The following is a 19,351-nucleotide window of genomic DNA, read 5'->3' as shown; positions in this document are numbered from 1 at the left end:
TATTAAATAAAAAATAAAAATAGGCTTTTGGTTCTTCCACTACCAAATTTCTATAGTTTAGTTTATTTATCAATAAAGGCCATTATAACAACATTCAGGTTACGTGTAAATAATTTGCTCTATGCAATAATGGCTTTCCTTTCCTTTCCTTTCCTTTTTTTTATTTTTTTTTCCCTTTTTAATTTAGGCTTTAAACTCTTCTACTACCATTCTAATATTGTTTATTGATAAATCAATCAATATTAAAAGCCATTATAACAACATCCATTTTACGTCCTAAATATTTGCTCTATACAATAATGGCTTCCTTTTTATTTTTTTTATTTAATTTTTTTCACCTTTTTAATTTAGGCTTTAAAATCGTCCACTACCATTCTAATATCTGTTTATTGATCAATATTAAAAGCCATTATATACATCCACATTACGTCTAAATATTTGCTCTATGTAATTACAACTCCCCCCTCCTTTTTTTATTTTATTTATATCATTATTTATTTTATTATTTATAAATCATAAAAATCTATATATATATATATATATATATATATATATATATATATATATATATATATATATATATATATATATATATATATATAAAACTCAACTTGTATGTATGTTCCAGCATCACGTCCAAACGGCTAAAGATATTAACATGAAACTTGGCACACATGTTACTTATATGTCAGCAACAAACATAGGATAGGTGGTTTAACCCTTACCCACCCCCATTTGCCATGGTCAGGGTTTTCCTTTAAAGTCCCATTCAACTCTATGGGAAATACATGTTACTTCATAACTTCCAAACGGCTGTAGATATTTCGATAACACTTGGTCACATGTTACTTATATGTCCACTTAAACTATAAGATAGGTAATTTATCCCTTTAACTACCCCCATTTGTGAGGGTCGGGGTTTTTGTTTAAAGTCCCATGCAAATCAATGGGAAATGTATGTTCCCACATAACTTCTGTACGCCTGGAGATATTTCAATAATACCTGGTACACATATTACTTATATGCCAAATAAAAATGTATGACAGTTCAATTAACCCTTACCTACACCCTTATATAAAAGATGGGTATATTTATATTACTATGATTTTCCTCCCCAAAAGGTTAAGATAGGAAGACCGGGCAACGCCGGGTATTCAGCTAGTACATGAATAAAACTGGAACATCATAAGAAGGATGGTTTTATATAAAAATAAGTATTTGCTGTGTTCAATTGTGACACCTTTTTGTATTTTAAATGTTTTTAAAAAAAAAAAATGTAAGTAAGTAAATGCAACAGAAATGTCCGAAGAAGGAGTTTTTTGAGTTTTCAGCAAATTTTAATAATCTATTAATCGGCCAGTAATATAATGGGGTTAAAAAAACGAAAATTGTAAAAATCATTCCATCCGTGATCCGAACGGGTCACCCCGTTTGGATCGGCACACCTCGCGATCCGCGGAGCGCTCCGGAGCCTCGGCCTAGGAAAGTCCCCGGCTTCCGCCTAGCTCCGGAGCGGTGGCCATCTTGGTATACCCGGCAGTGGCCCTCCTCTCTGTTCACACCCACAGAGGAGGAGGAGGAGCCCGCGCTCGAGGGAAACACGCCACTGTCTGAGGTCTGTACTACTGTGGGGGTTACTGTCTGAGGTCTGTACTACTGTGGGGGTTACTGTCTGAGGTCTGCACTACTGTGGGGGTTACTGTCTGAGGTCTGCACTACTGTGGGGGTTACTGTCTGAGGTCTGCACTATTGGGGGGGGGTTACTGTCTGAGGTCTGCACTATTGGGGGGGGGGGTTACTGTCTGAGGTCTGCACTATTGGGGGGGGGGTTACTGTCTGAGGTCTGCACTATTGGGGGGGGTTACTGTCTGAGGTCTGCACTATTGGGGGGGGGTCACTGTCTGAGGTCTGCACTATTGGGGGGGGGGTTACTGTCTGAGGTCTGCACTATTGGGGGGGGGGTTACTGTCTGAGGTCTGCACTATTGGGGGGGGGTTACTGTCTGAGGTCTGCACTATTGGGGGGGGTTACTGTCTGAGGTCTGCACTATTGGGGGGGTTACTGTCTGAGGTCTGCACTATTGGGGGGGGGGGGGTTACTGTCTGAGGTCTGCACTATTGGGGGCGTTACTGTCTGAGGTCTGCACTATTGGGGGCGTTACTGTCTGAGGTCTGCACTATTGGGGGGGGGGGTTACTGTCTGAGGTCTGTACTATTGGGGGGGGTTACTGTCTGAGGTCTGCACTATTGGGGGGGGGGGGGGTTACTGTCTGAGGTCTGCACTATTGGGGGGGTTACTGTCTGAGGTCTGCACTATTGGGGGGGGGGGGTTACTGTCTGAGGTCTGCACTATTGGGGGGGTTACTGTCTGAGGTCTGCACTATTGGGGGGGTTACTGTCTGAGGTCTGCACTACTGTGGGGGTTACTGTCTGAGGTCTGCACTACTGTGATCATTTTGTATGGCCCCCGAATGATGTTACAAAAATCCAAATGGCCCTTGGCAGAAAAAAGGTTCCCCACCCCTGGCCTAAAGAATAACAAAAAAAAATTGTTTTCCTAAAAAAAATATTTATTTTCTTATTTCAGATTGGCCGGCTAGTCATCGGACAGAATGGCATCCTCTCCACCCCGGCCGTGTCCTGCATCATCCGTAAGATCAAGGCCATCGGCGGCATCATCCTGACCGCCAGTCACAACCCCGGAGGTCCCAATGGAGACTTTGGAATTAAATTCAACACTTCTAACGGAGGTCAGTAGGTCATCTCTGCTTTATAAATTGGCCATGGTGAATAACTATGAAAACTGTGCTAAGCGCTTGGTCGGCTGGTCGTTCCAATGCTTCTGTGCATATCTCCCTGCACACACCACATTATGGTTTAATCCCAAGCGGGCGAGATTTGTCAATCTCTGACCCATATATTTGGGAGAGTAGAAGCATTACATACTTGGGTCAGATCTGTCTTGGGGGTCAGTTGCCGACCTTCGATGGGTTAAAGTACCAGTATGGTTTCCCTAACTTGATTCTCTTTAGATATTTACAGCTTAGACATGCCTTTAAAGTAACACTAAAGGCTCATTTTTTATTTTCTAAATAGGTTCCTTCTAACCACTTCTGGACCGCCGCATGTACATTTACGTCTGCAGAATGGCACGGACACCATTGGCGTACCTGTACGTGCCTGCCTAGAGGTGGGTCGGGGGTCCGATCGGGACCCCCCCCCCCCGTACATGCAGCGGTTCCCGTGGCTTCAGGAGCGATCCGGGACGACGGCGCGGCTATTCGTTTCTAGCGTATGTAAACACGGCTTCCCCGTGCTTCACTGTGGCGGCTGCATCGATCGTGTGATCCCTTATATAAGGGAGACTTGATCGATGACGTCAGACCTACAGCCACATCCCCCTACAGTTGTAAACACACACTAGGTGAACACTAACTCCTACAGAGCCCCCTGTGGTTAACTCCCAAACTGCAACTGTCATTTTCACAATAAACAATGCAATTTAAATGCATTTTTTGCTGTGAAAATGACAATGGTCCCAAAAATGTGTCAAAATTGTCCGAAATAATGCCGCAGTCACGAAAAAAATCGCTGATCGCCGCCATTAGTAGTAAAAAATAAATAAATAAAACTATCCCCTATTTTGTAAAAAGCTATAAATTTTGTTTTTTTGCGCAAACCAATCGATAAACGCTTATTGTGATTTTTTTTTTTTTTTTACCAAAAATAGGTAGAAGAATACGTATCGGCCTAAACTGAGGAAAAAAAAATTATATATATTTTTGGGGGATATTTATTATAGCAAAAAGTAAAAAATATTGAATTTTTTTCAAAATTGTCGCTCTATTTTTGTTTATAGCGCAAAAAATAAAAACCGCAGAGGTGATCAAATACCTCCAAGAGAAAGCTCTATTTGTGGGAAAAAAAGGACGCCAATTTTGTTTGGGAGCCACGTCGCACGACCGCGCAGTTGTCTGTTAAAGCGACGCAGTGCCGAATTGTAAAAACCCCTTGGGTCATTTAGGAGCATATTGGTCCGGTCCTTAAGTGGTTAGGCTAGTACATTGCTGGTTCACTTACCTTTTTCCTTCGATTTCCCTTCTAAATGCTTTTTTTTCTTTGTCTTAATTTTTCACTTCCTGTTCCTCCTCAGTTGGCTTGTCCCCATCATCCGAGCCGTCCTGGCTGGGGGTTAGTCAGCATGCTCGCCCCCTCCCTTGGGACTACATCCCTGCGGGGAGACGCTGTGTACGTTCACAGGCACGGGAGGCAGGGGAGCCGCGGGCGTGTCTAAGACGCTGTAGCTCCGCCTCCCACTTGTTCTATTGAATGACGATCTCAGCAGCACAGCCTGGCCTTAACACCGCCCCCTTATTTGCTGCAGTGAAAGTTGGAATAAATAATTAAATATATTCATTTTTTTGAATAGTAACTAGTATTTGTTTATACTAGGGGCGTGCTGGGGAGGCGGAAATGGGCGTGTTAACTGGGCAGCTTGTGTTCAACCAAGGCAGAACTAGAAACGAGAACTAGGCTCGTTCTGTTACACGGCGAAAAAGCGGCCGTGCGCATGCGCGATGCCGCTAAGCCTCAAGGGAACAGTAGTTTTGGAACCGTGACGTAGTTGAAGTGAACGCGCTAGAAAACCCGGAAGTTTAGGATACAGTACAGAGGAAAGGAGGAAGTGGAGAAAAATCATACTTCTCTAAAAGGTAATTAAATAATTTTGGCTCAAACATCGATATTCATTTTATATATATATATATATATATATATATATATATATATATATATATATATATATATATATGTATATATGTATATATATATATATATATATATATATATATATATATATATATATATATATATATATATATATATATATATATATATATAATGTGTATGTATATTAAACAATTCACAGTGGACTTACGACGGCGTATCTCCACGTACGCCGTCGTAAGTCCGAATGTGAGCCGTCGTATCTATGCGCCTGATTCTTAGAATCAGTTACGCATAGATTTGGCCAAGATATGAGCGGCGTAAGTCTCCTACGCCGTCGTATCTTGGGTGCATATTTACGCTGGCTGCAAGGGGCGCTTCCGTAGATTTACGCGTCGAATATGTAAATTAGGTAGATACGCCGATTCACGAACGTACTTTCGCCCGCTACGCCGTTTACGTTGGGCTTACTTCCAGCGTAAAGTTACCCCTGCTATATGAGGCGCAGCCAATGCGATGTATGGACGTCGGCAAGCGTATCTTTTTACGTCGTCTTCGTGAATGGGGCTGTGCGTAGGTTACGTTCACGTCGCAGGCTTGGGCCTGGCGTATCTTATGGAGTAAATTCGACGTGATACTGAGCATACGCGCGCGAATGCGCCATACGATCGGCGCTTCATTTGCATGGGGTTCACGGCTCATTTTAATAAAACACGCCCACCTCTTCCACATTTGAATTAGATGGGCTTACGCCGGCCGATTTACGCTACGCCGCCGCAACTTAGAGCAAGTGCTTTGTGAATACTGCACTTGCCTGTCTAAATTGCGGCGGCGTAGAGTAAATGGGATACGCTACGCCCAACTAAAGATACACTCTCCTACGTGAATCTGGCCCACGGTGTCCACCAGGAATAGGTTCATTTAGTTTTAAGATCCTGCATAGAGTCTACCTCCCACCCATGTGTCTGCATAGGATATACCCATCTGTCCTGGCCATCTGCTGAAGGTGTAGTTTAGTCTCAGTGAATTTCAACCATGTCTTCTGGGGGTGTCCCCAAATCCAGACGTGCTGGACGCCCATGACTTCATTCATTCTCTCTGTTACCACCATTCAGGTGCCACTAAAAAGTAAGATGTGTCTGCTGGGACTGGTAGACCCTCTAGCTCCCCGTAGCGCCGCCAGAACTATTTGGGGTTTATTACTTTATCATGCTGATGTAAAGCAGCATTTTCCGGTTCTCTCTTTCTGTGTTGCGGCCAAGGATGTGCTCATATACACCATACAAGCAGTGATTGCTGTTCGAAAGATCTCAAAGCTACAGCAGGAGGAGGAATATTTCTAAGACTGAATTACAGTAGAGTGTGTATAATATATAATTATGGGCAGGAGTGTACAGTTCAGTAATGTGTTTGTCTCTTGTTGTGGCTGGAGAGGGAGAGAACACAAACCTGCTTTACATTTATAAGGTTGTAACCTACCTACCATGCGTGCTGCTGAGCAGGAGCGGACTGACAACTCATGGGGCCCCCGGGCAATAGGAGATTATGGGAGCCCCCCAGACAATAGATTATGGGGCCACACAGTATACACACACAAATACTGTATGCATACACAGTATACATACACACAGAATACACATACACACACTAAAAAGGTACTGGAGAGGCGGGGCAGCTATAATCTTGGGATTTTTAGACCAAAAGGATATCGGTAAGGGACATTTCAGGGACAGATGTAAAAAAGAAAACACAGATTTTTACATACTGTCCCCGGTTTTCCTGAGGCTGGCAACCCTGATGAGGGCCCCCTAGTGCCCGAGTGCCAAAATGGTGAGTCCGCCTCTGTTGCGGAGTAGTATGGCTAGCTGCACAATGAGGATGTGTGCTTTATGTTGAAGTGGGCTTGTTCACATTTAACACGTACAGGCCTATGCAGGGCCAGATTTGCTCTCCCTGCCGCCCCAAGGCCAGGTTCCACAATGCACCCCCTCCCCGCAAACCGACCCCCCCCCCCCCCCCCAAATCAACGGAGAATGTGCTGCACGGTTAGATCAAATATGTTTTGTTTGTTTTTTTTACCTTTTTATCACTTTTTTTTATTTATTTGTAGCTTGTCGCTTACTTTTAAAAAAATTTGTATCATTTTCTTATTTTTTTTTTTATTCTTTACTTTTTAATTTCATAAATTTAATTTATTATTTCTTATTAATTATTAATTTTTTATCATTTTTTTTTCACTTAGCAAAAAAGTTATCACACAGGAGAAAACAATTTCCTGTGTGATAGCAATTGGAGGTGACATGTTCTCTTTATTGACCCTGTCACCTCCAAAACAGGAGTCCTAGCACTGTGCTAGAACTCCTGTCACAGCTGAGATGGGAAGAGCACAGCTCACCCCTCTCACTTCATACATCGGCAGCAGGGACAGGAGACAGACTCAGTGGCCGGGGGAGCGGAGTAGATGCTGCATTTTTTGAATTACAGCATGGGTGCTCAACCTGTGGCTCTCCAGCTGTTGCGAAACTACAAGTCCCATGAGGCATTGCAAGCTGTTCACAGTTACAAGCTTGACTCCCAAAGGCAGAGGCATGATGGGAATTGTAGTTTCACAACAGCTGGAGAGCCACAGGTTGAGCACCCATGAATTACAGAGAGGACTTCCTGAAAATCCAATTTAATGTTAAGGAATTTCACAAATGTAATAGCTGTTTTGTGTAGGGGGGGGGGGGGGTGTACTAATGGGGATTTTTTGTTGATGATCCCGGAGTTCTGCTTTAAAGTTCACTGATCCCTGAAGAAGGGGGAATTTTCTGCCTGGAACACATGGGTTGTTTTGTGAGATATATATATATATATAATTATTATAAAACATATTTTTTAAACTGTTTTGTTGATTAATGTTCCTCCTTGTCTGCGGCAGGGCCGGCCCCCGAAGGCATCACCGATAAGATCTTCCAGCTCAGCAAAACCATAGAGGAGTACGCCATCTGCCCAGACCTGAAGGTTGACTTATCGACTATCGGCAGGCAACAGTTCGATCTGGAGAACAAGTTCAAGCCGTTTACCGGTAACCCACACCTCCCATGTTTTTCTATTTTAACGTAACTGCTTCCCGCCCGCGTTGTAAAAAAATGACGGATGGGCCGGAAACCCTATTGTACTGGGAGGAAGTCAAATGTCGCGTTCCTGAGAGTGTGCCTCCCACGGTTTTCTCCGACTCTGGCACGATCTGTCATCCGCGGACTCCACCGGACTGATGACTAATCACTATACCGGCCTGTTGCCAGTGTCATGCGATTGCTGTGACCAATCACAGCAGATCACATAACCGTTGTAAACAATGAATGGTTTACTTTCATGCCATCCATTGTATACAATTGTGTTCGGAAGGAAGAGAAAATCCTGGACGGCCGCACACCATTGAAGGCATCTTTATTAATATCTTGTGTAGCAGATAAAATCCAATACAGTCACTTCACTATGTAACAGAAAACAGGAAAAGCTTTTGACGCATTTCACACCGTATGAAGGTGCTTAATCAATTACATGAGCTATGATTAAGCACCTTCATACAGCGTGAAACGCGTCAGCAGCTTTTCCTGTTTTTTGTAACATGAAGTGACTGTATTGGATTTCATCTGCTACACAAGATATCAATTAAGATGCCTTCAATGGTGTGCGGCCGTCCAGGATTTTTTTCTTCCTTCCTAGTTCGTTGCAGAGCCAGCACCTGTAAGTTCCTAAAAAGGTGTGTGCTTTAGATCAGTGTTTCCCAACTCCAGTCCTCAAGGCACACCAACAGGTCATGTTTTCAGGCTTTCCATTATTTTGCACAGATGATTTGATCAGTTTCACTGCCTTAGTAATTACCACAGCCGTTTCATCTGAGGGAAATCCTGAAAACATGACCTGTTGGTGTGCCTTGAGGACTGGAGTTGGGAAACACTGCTTTAGAGGACTGGGGATTAGAACGGCAATCCTTCTCTATACGATTGTGTTGCTAGCTGTGATTGGCCACAGTGATCAAATGGTACAAACAGGGCTAATCGCAACAATAGACAGTGTCTACACACTGTCATTCCGTAAAAACAATTCTGATCAACTCCCAAGAGTGGTACAGAGTTACTATGTAACACTGTATTGCTCTTGTTACAGTATGTAAAACACATCAAATAAATATATAAATATTATTATTAATTACATACGGTCACCAGTCAGTGTCCCTAATAATGTGGGGGCTGATATAAAGACACAAACTATAATACAGCTCTGTATTCAATATTATGATTAATTTTTGACCCACTTGCCGCCCAAGGACCTCCCTGTACGCCCTTGATTTGCCGTGGTTATACCAGGATGGTGCCCGCAGGTACAGGCATCATCCCAGTGCCTGTTTTGTAAAAGCTATCCTAGTGGCTAATTGGCTGCTGGATCGCTTTTACAAGCAGTGCGAGGGGTCCCCCACCACCTGCTGCCTTAACAGGCTCTCCCGTCACACAGGGGAACCCAGGATCACAGCCGACTGACCATAGAGTTTCTCGAAGAACCCCGATGGTCTCTAGGAAACCGATGGTGACAAGTATTTTCCTCACTTCTGGTTTCCCAGATGTAAACGGCGCCATTTTTAAAAAGGCAAAAACGTCTGAACACACAGATCATGGTGTAATCAGATGCTTGTAGAGGAGACACATGGGATCTTATAGACTCCAGATCTCTCCATAAAAAGTACCTGTCACATGCCTATTGCTGTCACAAGGGATGTTTGCATTCTTTCTGACAGCAATAGACCAACATGGAGAGCTGGTTTTAAGCTGCAAAAAACGCTCAGAAAAGTGGCTGTAAAAACGTCCATGGAAATGAAGCCTAAAAGTGATCTTTTTTTTATTTTTTATAATGAAACCCTGTAAAGAAAAAAACAAATAAAAAAACAAACATTTTAAAGCGCTCCCGTGATCACGCACATAGGTGTTTGCAACACACTTGAGCCATTGCCACGAGCGGTATAGTAACAGCAATGATTTTAGCACCAGACCTCCTGTGTAACTCTAAACTGTAGAGGCTTCTAAATCGTCATCTATTTTTACGTACTGTAGTTTGGCGCCGTTCCACGCACCTACGCAATTTTAAAGCGTGACATGTTCGGTATTTATTAGGCATAACGTCATCTTTTATAATTTAGCAAACAGTTGGGTATTTTGATGCATGTGTTTGTTTTTTCTTTCTTTTTTTTTTTTTTACATTAAAACTCATTAAATTGTATTTGCAAAAAACAATGCGTTTAAAAAAAAAAAAAACGCTGTGCAAATATTGGCGTATTCATTTGTCATTTTTAAAATCTATTTGAAATTTCGGAAGACCACTATATTCATTCTGCTCTATTCTATTTTATTCTATACTATTCTGTTTTATTCTGTTCTATTCTTTTATCTTCTATTTTATTCTGTTCTTTTATTTTCTATAAAGCAGCATAAGTAGAAATCATCATAATTTTTCACTATTATTTCACTTTTATGGCTTGCTGTATTTATTGCAATATGTTTCTATTTCAAATTTGCATTTATTTTTCGAATTGTAACGGAACGTCCCACACTCTGCTTCAGTGCTTCCGTCTGTATACCTTTTCCTCCAGTTTGAACATAGATATCAGATATTATAGCCACCTATAACAACCAAGAACTAGGCATGACTAGTTTGGCTGCAAAGCTGGAACTCTTTTTTGAAACTCGGACACATACTTTTATATCCCACAGGAGGACATCCTTCCTTCTGTTTATATTACCCTGTACACCAGTGGTCTCAAAGTACCGGCCCGCGGGCCATTTGCGGCCCGCGGACCAGTTATAAATGGCCCTCAGGCATTTTTTTTTTGAGCTGGTGCCATCTGGTGGTGAGCCGTTGGTATTACAAGTTATTACCACCAGATGTGAGCTGGCGCCATCTGGTGGTGGCCGTTGGTATTACAAGTTAAACATTACAAGTTAAACAGCAATTCTAATGTCATTTTACACTATTTTCACTGCCATATTCTTCCCTCTAATTAGAACCCCCAAACATTATATATATTTTTTATCCTAACACCCTAGAGAATAAAATAGCGATCATTGCAATACTTTCTGTTACGCCGTATTTGCGCAGCGGTCTTACAAGCGCACTTTTTTGGGAAAAAATTACACTTTTTTTAATTAAAAAATAAGACAACAGTAAAGTTATCCCCATTTTTTTTAATATTATGAAAGATAATGTTACGCCGAGTAAATTCATACCCAACATGTCACGCTTCAAAATTGTGTCCGCTTGTGGAATGCCGACAAACTTTTTTACCCTTTAAAATCTTCATAGGCGACGTTTAAAAAAATCTACATGTTGCATGTTTTAAGTTACAGAGGAGCTAGAATTATTGCTCTCACTCTACCAATCGCGGCGATACCTCACATGTGTGGTTTGAACACCGTTTACATATGCGGGCGCTACTCACGTATGTGTTCGCTTCTGCGCGCAAGCTCGTCGGGACGGGGTGCGTTTTCTGGCTCCTAACTTTTTTAGCTGGCTCCTAGATTCCAAGCAAATTTGTCAAACCCTGACTTACACCAGTGCTGGTGGTAATAATGCGCTCGCTGACACCAGTGCTGGGGGTTAATAATGTGTTCGCTGACACCACTACTGTTGTTTTTGAAGTTTGAAAGTTTGCATGCGGCCCCCCATGGCATATGAAAACTTGTCTTGTGGCCCTCAGGTAATTTGAGTTTGAGACCCCTGCTGTACACAATACAACCTGTACACTGGAATATAATTACAACAACCGACATCTACTCTAAATATTACGTTAATTAGCCACCTGGATGACTCGGAGGTCTCATTCCAGGTCAGACTTGCCGGCTTCGAACTCACAAGGTACAATACACATTATTACAAGTATGAACACATCCCTCAATGGTTTGCTAGAAGACAGAATAGGTGAGTAGTTTAGCACCATAAGCAATACTAACAGTGATCTCCCCCCTCCTCAGACTACCTTGTAGGCAACAGGAGACCCAGGGCTTTTCAGATCTCATTCCATCTTCCTTTTCACATACATCTGTCCACTGAGTCCCAAGCTGGCAGAGACCATCATGGCCTCCCTAATAATCACCGCAGGATCACCAGATATGACCTCTCTTCATTTGTGCTCTTTCGCAGTTGAGATTGTGGATTCGGTGGAGGCGTACGGAAACATGCTGAGGAATATCTTCGACTTCAGTGCCTTAAAAGAACTGCTTTCAGGACCGAACCGGTTGCTTGTCCGGCTTGACGCCATGCATGGAGGTAACCTGTCTGGGGTAAAAAATTCATAACATTTGCTCTATGAATTGAAAAGTATCTCTAGCCAGTTTTTTTTCTTAATTTTAGACTCTAATTATCGGATTGTGATGCCCTGTTGGGATATGGGGCCCCAGTTAAGTGTGCCCTCCTGGTTTTCAGAAGATTACTGGCAGGTTTCTCTCTTTTATAGTGGAAGCTGTAGGTGCTCTTTGATTAACCTTCTCGAAAAATAGGAGGCTGGGAGGGCTTCACAAGCCAAAATATCTTTAATGGCCTTGTAATGCCCCTGAAACCTGTTGGCCACTCTATGCCGGGTTCCTTTCATTATTTTGTCAGTTAGATATGTATTCTTTTCATTTGATTTTTTTTGTTCTAAAACTCAATGTAACAAATGTTTCAAAAGCAAAAAGTCGGGGGGGCCCCCCACTTCAAGGCTTCACCATGATGTTTTCTGTTTTCATTCCTCAGTTGTCGGGCCGTATGTAAAGAAGATCCTATGCGAGGAGCTTGGTGCCCCGGCAAACTCTGCTGTAAATTGCACCCCTCTGGAAGATTTTGGAGGGCACCACCCTGACCCCAACCTGACCTACGCATCGGAGCTGGTGGACACAATGAAGACGGGGGAGCACGACTTTGGGGCAGCATTTGATGGTGATGGGGTAAGTGCAAGGTACTAGGATTAAATACTTTTTTATTAAAGTTGAACTCCAGGCACAAAAACATTAAACCTAAAGTGGAGGTTCACCCGAAAACTCAATTTTTAACATTAGGTTGAGGCTCATTTTGTGAAAGGGAATCGGGTGTTTATTTTTTAAAATCGAAGCAGTACTTACCGTTTTAGAGAGCGATCTTCTCCGCCGCTTCCGGGTATGGTCTTCGGGACTGGGCGTTCCTATTTGATTGACAGGCTTCCAACGGTCGCATACAGCGTGTCACGATTTTCCGGAAGTAGCCGAACTTCTTTCGGCTACTCGTGACGCGATGTATGCGACCGTCGGAAGCCTGTCAATCAAATAGGAACGCCCAGTCCCGAAGACCATACCCGGAAGCGGCGGAGAAGATCGCTCTCTAAAACGGTAAGTACGGCTTCGATTTAAAAAAAAACACCCGATTCCCCTTCACAAAACGAGCCTCAATCTAATGTTAAAAATAGTTTTTCGGGTGAACTCCCGCTTTAAATGTATTCTCCCAGACCGGAAAGGATATACAGTAAATTCACTTTGTGTGCACCAAATGCCTCCTGCTAACTCAGATATTACTTTGTAACAGTAGAAGTGACGACATCACTGAGCTGTACATAGCCTGTGCAGAAAGCAGAGCTGTGGGAGGGGCCCAGCAGGCTCCACCCACTACAGGCTATTTGCAGAAAATGACAGGAAGGGGCGGAGACAAGACCGGTCACCCTGCACAAGGAGAGAGAGCAGCAGTGATCGGTCTTTATTATGTAAATCTCCTGCTCCTAATAAACTCGCCAAAAAAAAAATATTTTTCATTGTTAATGGCATGCCAACCACGGCAAGAAAAAAGAATGCCAAACGCCTGCTCAAGAAGCGTGTGAAGCTCAAGTTACTTTGCCATGTGTGTTTGCATGTAGGACAGCCCACTGAAACAAAAGGGCTGTCTTATGTATGTGGTGCAAAAAATGCGCATTACGCGGTGTGATTTTGTGCACTTTAATGAATGCTAAATGTGAGTGCAGGCCTAAGGCTACTTTATGACACTAGAGAGGTTATTTACTGCACCCTTGAAAAGTGGTCTGTGGTTTATTGCTTTTCAGAGGGCAGTGAAACTCAGGGGTGCCCAGGCGCCGTCCGTCCCCCCCTATCCTCTCCACCCCCTAAATGCAGTGGATAGATTCATGCATATCATTTTGTTCCCACAAATAGAGCTTTCTTTTGGTGGTGTTTGATCACCTCTGCGTTTTTTTTTTTATTTTTTTTGCGCAACAACCAAAAAAGACCGAAAATTTGAAAAAAAATTACGTTTTTATTTTTTTCTGTTAATTTATTTTGTAAATAAGTACGTTTTCTTTTTTAATTACGGGCACTAATGAGGTGGCACTGATGAGCACTGATGAGGTGGCACTGATGGACACTTATAGGTGGCACTGGTATGCGGCACTGATGGGCACTCATAGGCGGCACTGATGGGCACTCATAGGCGGCACTGATGGGCACTCATAGGCGGCACTGATGGGCACATATGGGTGGCACAGATAGGTGGGCACTGGGCATGGATGGGCACTGAGGGGTGGCACTGATGGACACTGAGGGGTGGCACTGATGGACACTGAGGGGTGGCACTTGTTTATTTACAATTTTTCCAATCAGTGCCCATGTTGCCAGTCAGTGCCCATTTGTGGGCACTGATTGGCATCTATTGTGCATATTTTTTACATGTGGATGGCCATGGGGGATGTACCTGGCCATCCACATGTTTCCTCCAATCTCTGGTGGTCCTGGCGGCTTCCCTGTGGTCCAGTGTAGGCAACCGAGGAGGGGCTGCACTGATAAACAATCAGCGTGAACCCCCCCTGTCAGGAGAGACGCTGATCGGCTCTCCTCTACTCGCGTCTATCTCTTCCTGTTTACATCGTGATCAGCCGTGATTGGACACGGCTGATCACGTGGTAAAGAGCCTCCCCCGGAGGCTTTTTATCAAGATCGGAGATGCAGGGTGTCAGACTGACACCCCGCACCACCGATCGGCGCGCGCCGGCATGTTATCCTGCAGGACGTCAATAGACATCCAGTCAGGATTTCACAACCACTTCCCGGACGTCAACTTTCCATTGACTGGGCGGGAAGTGGTTAAATGAATGCGCAGCGCTTCCGAAAGCACCTTAAAAGCGATGCAAAATGGGTGTTTTTTGGATATTTTTAAGGTCGCGTTGTCGCGTGACCTTAAAAAAAAAAAAAAAAAGCTGGGGTTGCGCCCGAAAAGAGCCACTAAAGCACCACAAAAATGACCTGCGTTTTAGCGCTGGTTTAGCGACGCTTCAGTGTGAAAAGGGTCTTAAGGCTGTGATACTTATGTACATTTTGCAAAGATTTCAAACCAACTTCTTTCACGTTGTCATTATGGGGGATTGTTTGTAGAATTTTGAGGAGATTAATAAATTTAATCCATTTTGGAATAAGGCTGTAACATAAAATGTGGAAAAAGTGAAGCGCTGTGAATACTTTCTGAATGCCCTGTATGTGCGATTTAATGTGCACAGTCATTGAATTCTATTAGACTGTGTGTTTGCAACTTTCATGTGCTTTCATAAAATGCACAGTCTAATAGAAGTGAATGGGACCAAACATAAAAGCAATGGGTAAACCGCACATATAATCACGCTGCGGCCAAACCGTCATAAGGAATCTTCTCCCATAATTGTGGGTTGTGGTGTCGCACCATGCGACCGGGTTATACCATTTTGTGACTCGTGGCGGGGATCTCCCCACATGCTGAGTGGCACTCATTGTTATTTATCTTCCCTTTTTTCAGGACAGGAACATGATTCTTGGGAAGAATGGATTTTTCGTCAATCCTTCGGACTCCGTAGCGGTCATCGCAGCCAACATTTTCAGTATTCCCTACTTCCAGCAGACGGGCGTGCGAGGGCTGGCCAGGAGCATGCCAACCAGCGGAGCTCTGGACCGGTAAAGTGAGGGAAGGGTTAAATCTGTTTAACGCTTGGTTCACACTGCTGCGAATTCATAATCGCGCGATTTTGCAGTGAATTTGCCACGATTTTTGCCGCTGCGATTTCAGGGAATGCCAGTCTATAGAGCTGAATTCGCACACGGATCAAACTCGCACAGGACCCTTTTTTCCCACAGCTTAGATTCGCACCGCACTGATGTGAACGGCACTAATGGAAAACAATGTTATTTTTAAACCCTTTCACGCGAGTGTACGCATATGGGGAAACATGAGAATATTACCCTCCTCTTCCTCCTAAAAACAGTTTGTCAGGTTTATATCCCTAAACAATTTTTATAGAGTTGTAAAGTTAATTTAATTTTTCCATTAAAATATTACAAAGTGGGCCTGGGCCCTCCAACCATTCTGTTTTATGATATCTTGTATAATTTGATGTATTATACTTTTTTTTTTATACCCCATAAAAATGTTATTAAGAAAAAAAATGACCGTTCCTTTTCAAATGATCAAAGGAGAAGGAGTCGGCCCCCACAGCGCTGATATTGGGGTTTGGGCGGATGATGAGACATTTAATCCTCTCCTGGCGTTTACATCTCTCTTTAGGGCTTTGGAAGAGAAATTCCTAAATGTGATTTCCCAGCCCTGCTTGTCTGTTGTAGCCAAGCAGGGTCTTTTACGTCGCCGTGTTTTGGACGGTCGGAATTTGGTCCGACAGTGTGTATGCAAGACAGCTTGAACGGAATTCCGATGGAAAATTACATCAGATTTTATCCCACCGGAAATTCCGATCGTGTGTACAGGGCATTAGTTCACCTTCAGGAAGACTTTCATTAAAGCCCCCCCACATATAATTCTATATACCAGTGGTCTCCAAACTGCTGCCCTTTGCCTGATTTTTTTTTTTTTTCCTGGCCCTTGGGGTATTTATTTTGCACGTTTTTCACGACTTGCGTGTTTGCAAGCAACGTTTTTGGGCTTTGCCGTTTTTTTTTATTAGCCGATAGAGAAAACTATTATCTGTTGCACATTTTTTTCCTAGGTATTTCAGCATTTTTTAGCATCTTCATTAGCTTTTTATTATTATTATTATTTATTATAATGTTTTTTTCGTTAGGGTAAAGGGTTCAAGTTCATTTTAGGTTAGGGTTGGGATTAGGAGTTGGGGTTATATATTACTTTATTACTTAAAAAAAAAAAAATAATAACTAAACACCCTAACCTCCTTTTTTTTTTTTTAAATCGCGCTAAACCTAGGAGCCGGTTCACACTGGGGCGGCACGACTTCGGGGGCAACTCGGCAAGGCATCCTGAAGACACCTTCAGAGGCGACTTGCAAAATGACTTCTGTATTGAAGTCAATGCAAGTCGCCCCCGAAGTCGTACAAGAACCTTTTTCTAAGTCGGAGTGACTTGCGTCGCTCCTATTAGAAAGGTTCTATTGAATAGAACGGGACGCGACTTGTCAGGCGGCTGAGTCGCCTGACGAGTCGCCCCAGTGTGAACCGGCTCTAAATTGTGACAATATACCCAATTAATAGATGTGAACACAAACGCATATGATAAATTGGCATAAGGCCTCTAAGTGATTAATATTGAGAATCAACTTAAAGCGGTGGTTCACCCTAATTGGCAACTTTTCCTGTTTCAAACCAGCTTCCACAGTACGCTCTGCATCCGTTTTTTTTTTTTTTTTAATCGGCCTCCTTACCTTTGAACGATGGCCTTTAGTGAGCTGTCACTCACTTTTCCCCGCGGGAGTGGGCGTGGCTTTCAATCCCCCACCAGCGCTATGTCTCCTGGGAGTTAGTCCTGAGAATCCCAGGAGACGCGCCGTGTTAGAAAATCCCGCGATATCTCGTGGGTCACGTGACTAGTAACTTGTCTGCTAGTCACAGCGGGGAGTGTCCTTTTCAGGACGCTGCCGGCCATTGTCCTAGCAACGGCGCAGTGTTGACGGCGCTGCTCGCCGTCACACTGTGCGTGCGCCTGATACATTCACCGCATCCCGGAAGGGCTTCAGGAGGGCTTCAGAGTGCCCGCAGTCAAGATGGCAATGTCCATCATCGATTTTTATAAGATATTCTTTTGGGGGAAATCGTCTTGGTAGCGGCTGCAAGTAGGAGACTGGTGAGTACAATTTTCGTTGTACCATCAGTGTTACAAAAACTTCTTTAAAAAAAAACGTTTTCCCGCGGAACTCCCGCTTTAAATTATTATTACTTTTAAAGAAACACTCATAAATGAAAACAAGTGAAATTAATATGAAATATCAATGGTGGAAGTCCATAAGTATTCGTAAAGTTCATATATGAATGATCTATCTGTGGCATCAACAAGTGATAATAATCCACCCACGCACAAAACCTTGAACAAGTGACGCACACTCTCTTGAATCGTGAAAAGAAATTGTGATGTCCACCACCATGTAGCAAAATGGTCTGCTTACCAGAGCCCCACGGTCCCCTATTGCGGAGGACCCGGAAGAGCCTTTAGTGAATGACAGCTAGAATGTGCCCCTGGACGAGGTGACCTATCTCGAAACAAGTAGGGCGGAACGAGCGGCGCGCTGACGTCACCATTCACAACTGCTTGACTTCCAGACGGACGGGTCTGCCTGTTTGCGCAGCCGGATTAAGGCTTTTTTTGTCAATTTAGGATTGTAAGCGCAACTCATTTTTTTTACTCTAATAAAACGCGATTTTTATATTTTTTTCCAATTTTGTCCACTGTTTTGTAGTTTGCAGAAGAGTCGCTGCTTTACGTGTGAGCTTCAGGCATTTGTGTGGGCTTACGAGCCTGCTTTCTTAGCGCAGTTTCTTCCCCCCTTTTTTTTTTTCAGGCGAGTAAACATATGTCTTGTAGGCCGACATGGCCGAATTGAAAATAACGAGAAGGAACAACCCCTCCCAATTCCCTCACAACCAAAAAAGGCGCAATGGAATCATGAGCTAGGCCAGAAAAGTACAGTTGCTAAAAAAAAAAAAAAAAACACACCAAAACCAAACACCCTAACCTTAACACAAAATAAAATATTTATTATTATTTTTATTATTAATGTATTTTTTTTCCCGGGTGTTTGTTATTTTATTATTATTATTATTATTATATATTTAATATTTAAGGTTAGAGGTTAATTTATTATTTATTAGTGTATTATTACATATTAATTTTATTTTACTTTTTTATAATGATTTTTAGTTGTTTGAGTATTTTATCTTACATTTATTTCTTCATATATTATTACCATTTTATTTATTTTTTAAATTCATTTGAGCAGAAAATCATGTGACAAAACGCACGAATGGCGAATTTATTACAATGCGAACAGAAATGCCCCAAATCTGCCCGATTAGAGCGACAAAAAAGCTTGTTTGAGCTTCAGGCGACATGGAGTGGAGATGTGAACCATCTCCATAGAGAATCATATTTTTATTTATTTTTTCCTCCTTCAATGTTTTTGAGCGTCAAGCTACAAAACGCTCAGTTGTGAATGCAGCCTGACACAGACAATGAGGCACTACCCCTCTCTCTGACACCAACGATTGATCGGGCACTACAGTGAGGGGGGAAAAAGTGTTTGATGCCCTACTAATTTTGTACGTTTGCCCATCATTGGTGCCCATGGGAGGAATGGTACCCCATCATGGGTGCCCATGGGAGGAATGGTACCCCATCA

At 42.9% G+C, this 19,351-nt stretch overlaps 1 protein-coding gene across 2 annotated transcripts in view; it reads left to right on the top strand.

Moving 5' to 3' along the window:
* The window catches only part of PGM1 (phosphoglucomutase 1), an 84,068-nt gene that overhangs the window by 38,895 nt on the left and 25,822 nt on the right, over positions 1 to 19,351 (top strand). For both annotated transcript variants that reach the window (XM_040360777.1, XM_040360775.1), the window contains exons 2-6: positions 2,588 to 2,750; positions 7,646 to 7,792; positions 11,902 to 12,027; positions 12,493 to 12,683; positions 15,517 to 15,671. In XM_040360777.1, coding sequence (XP_040216711.1) covers positions 2,588 to 2,750; positions 7,646 to 7,792; positions 11,902 to 12,027; positions 12,493 to 12,683; positions 15,517 to 15,671 — 782 coding nt within the window. The remainder of the gene's footprint in view (positions 1 to 2,587; positions 2,751 to 7,645; positions 7,793 to 11,901; positions 12,028 to 12,492; positions 12,684 to 15,516; positions 15,672 to 19,351) is intronic.

The sequence above is a fragment of the Rana temporaria genome, chromosome 7 (genome assembly GCF_905171775.1).
Source record: "Rana temporaria chromosome 7, aRanTem1.1, whole genome shotgun sequence".
NCBI lineage: Eukaryota > Metazoa > Chordata > Amphibia > Anura > Ranidae > Rana > Rana temporaria.
The sequence above is the reverse complement of the archived record's forward strand: the minus strand, read 5'-3'. Positions and strand labels throughout refer to the sequence as shown.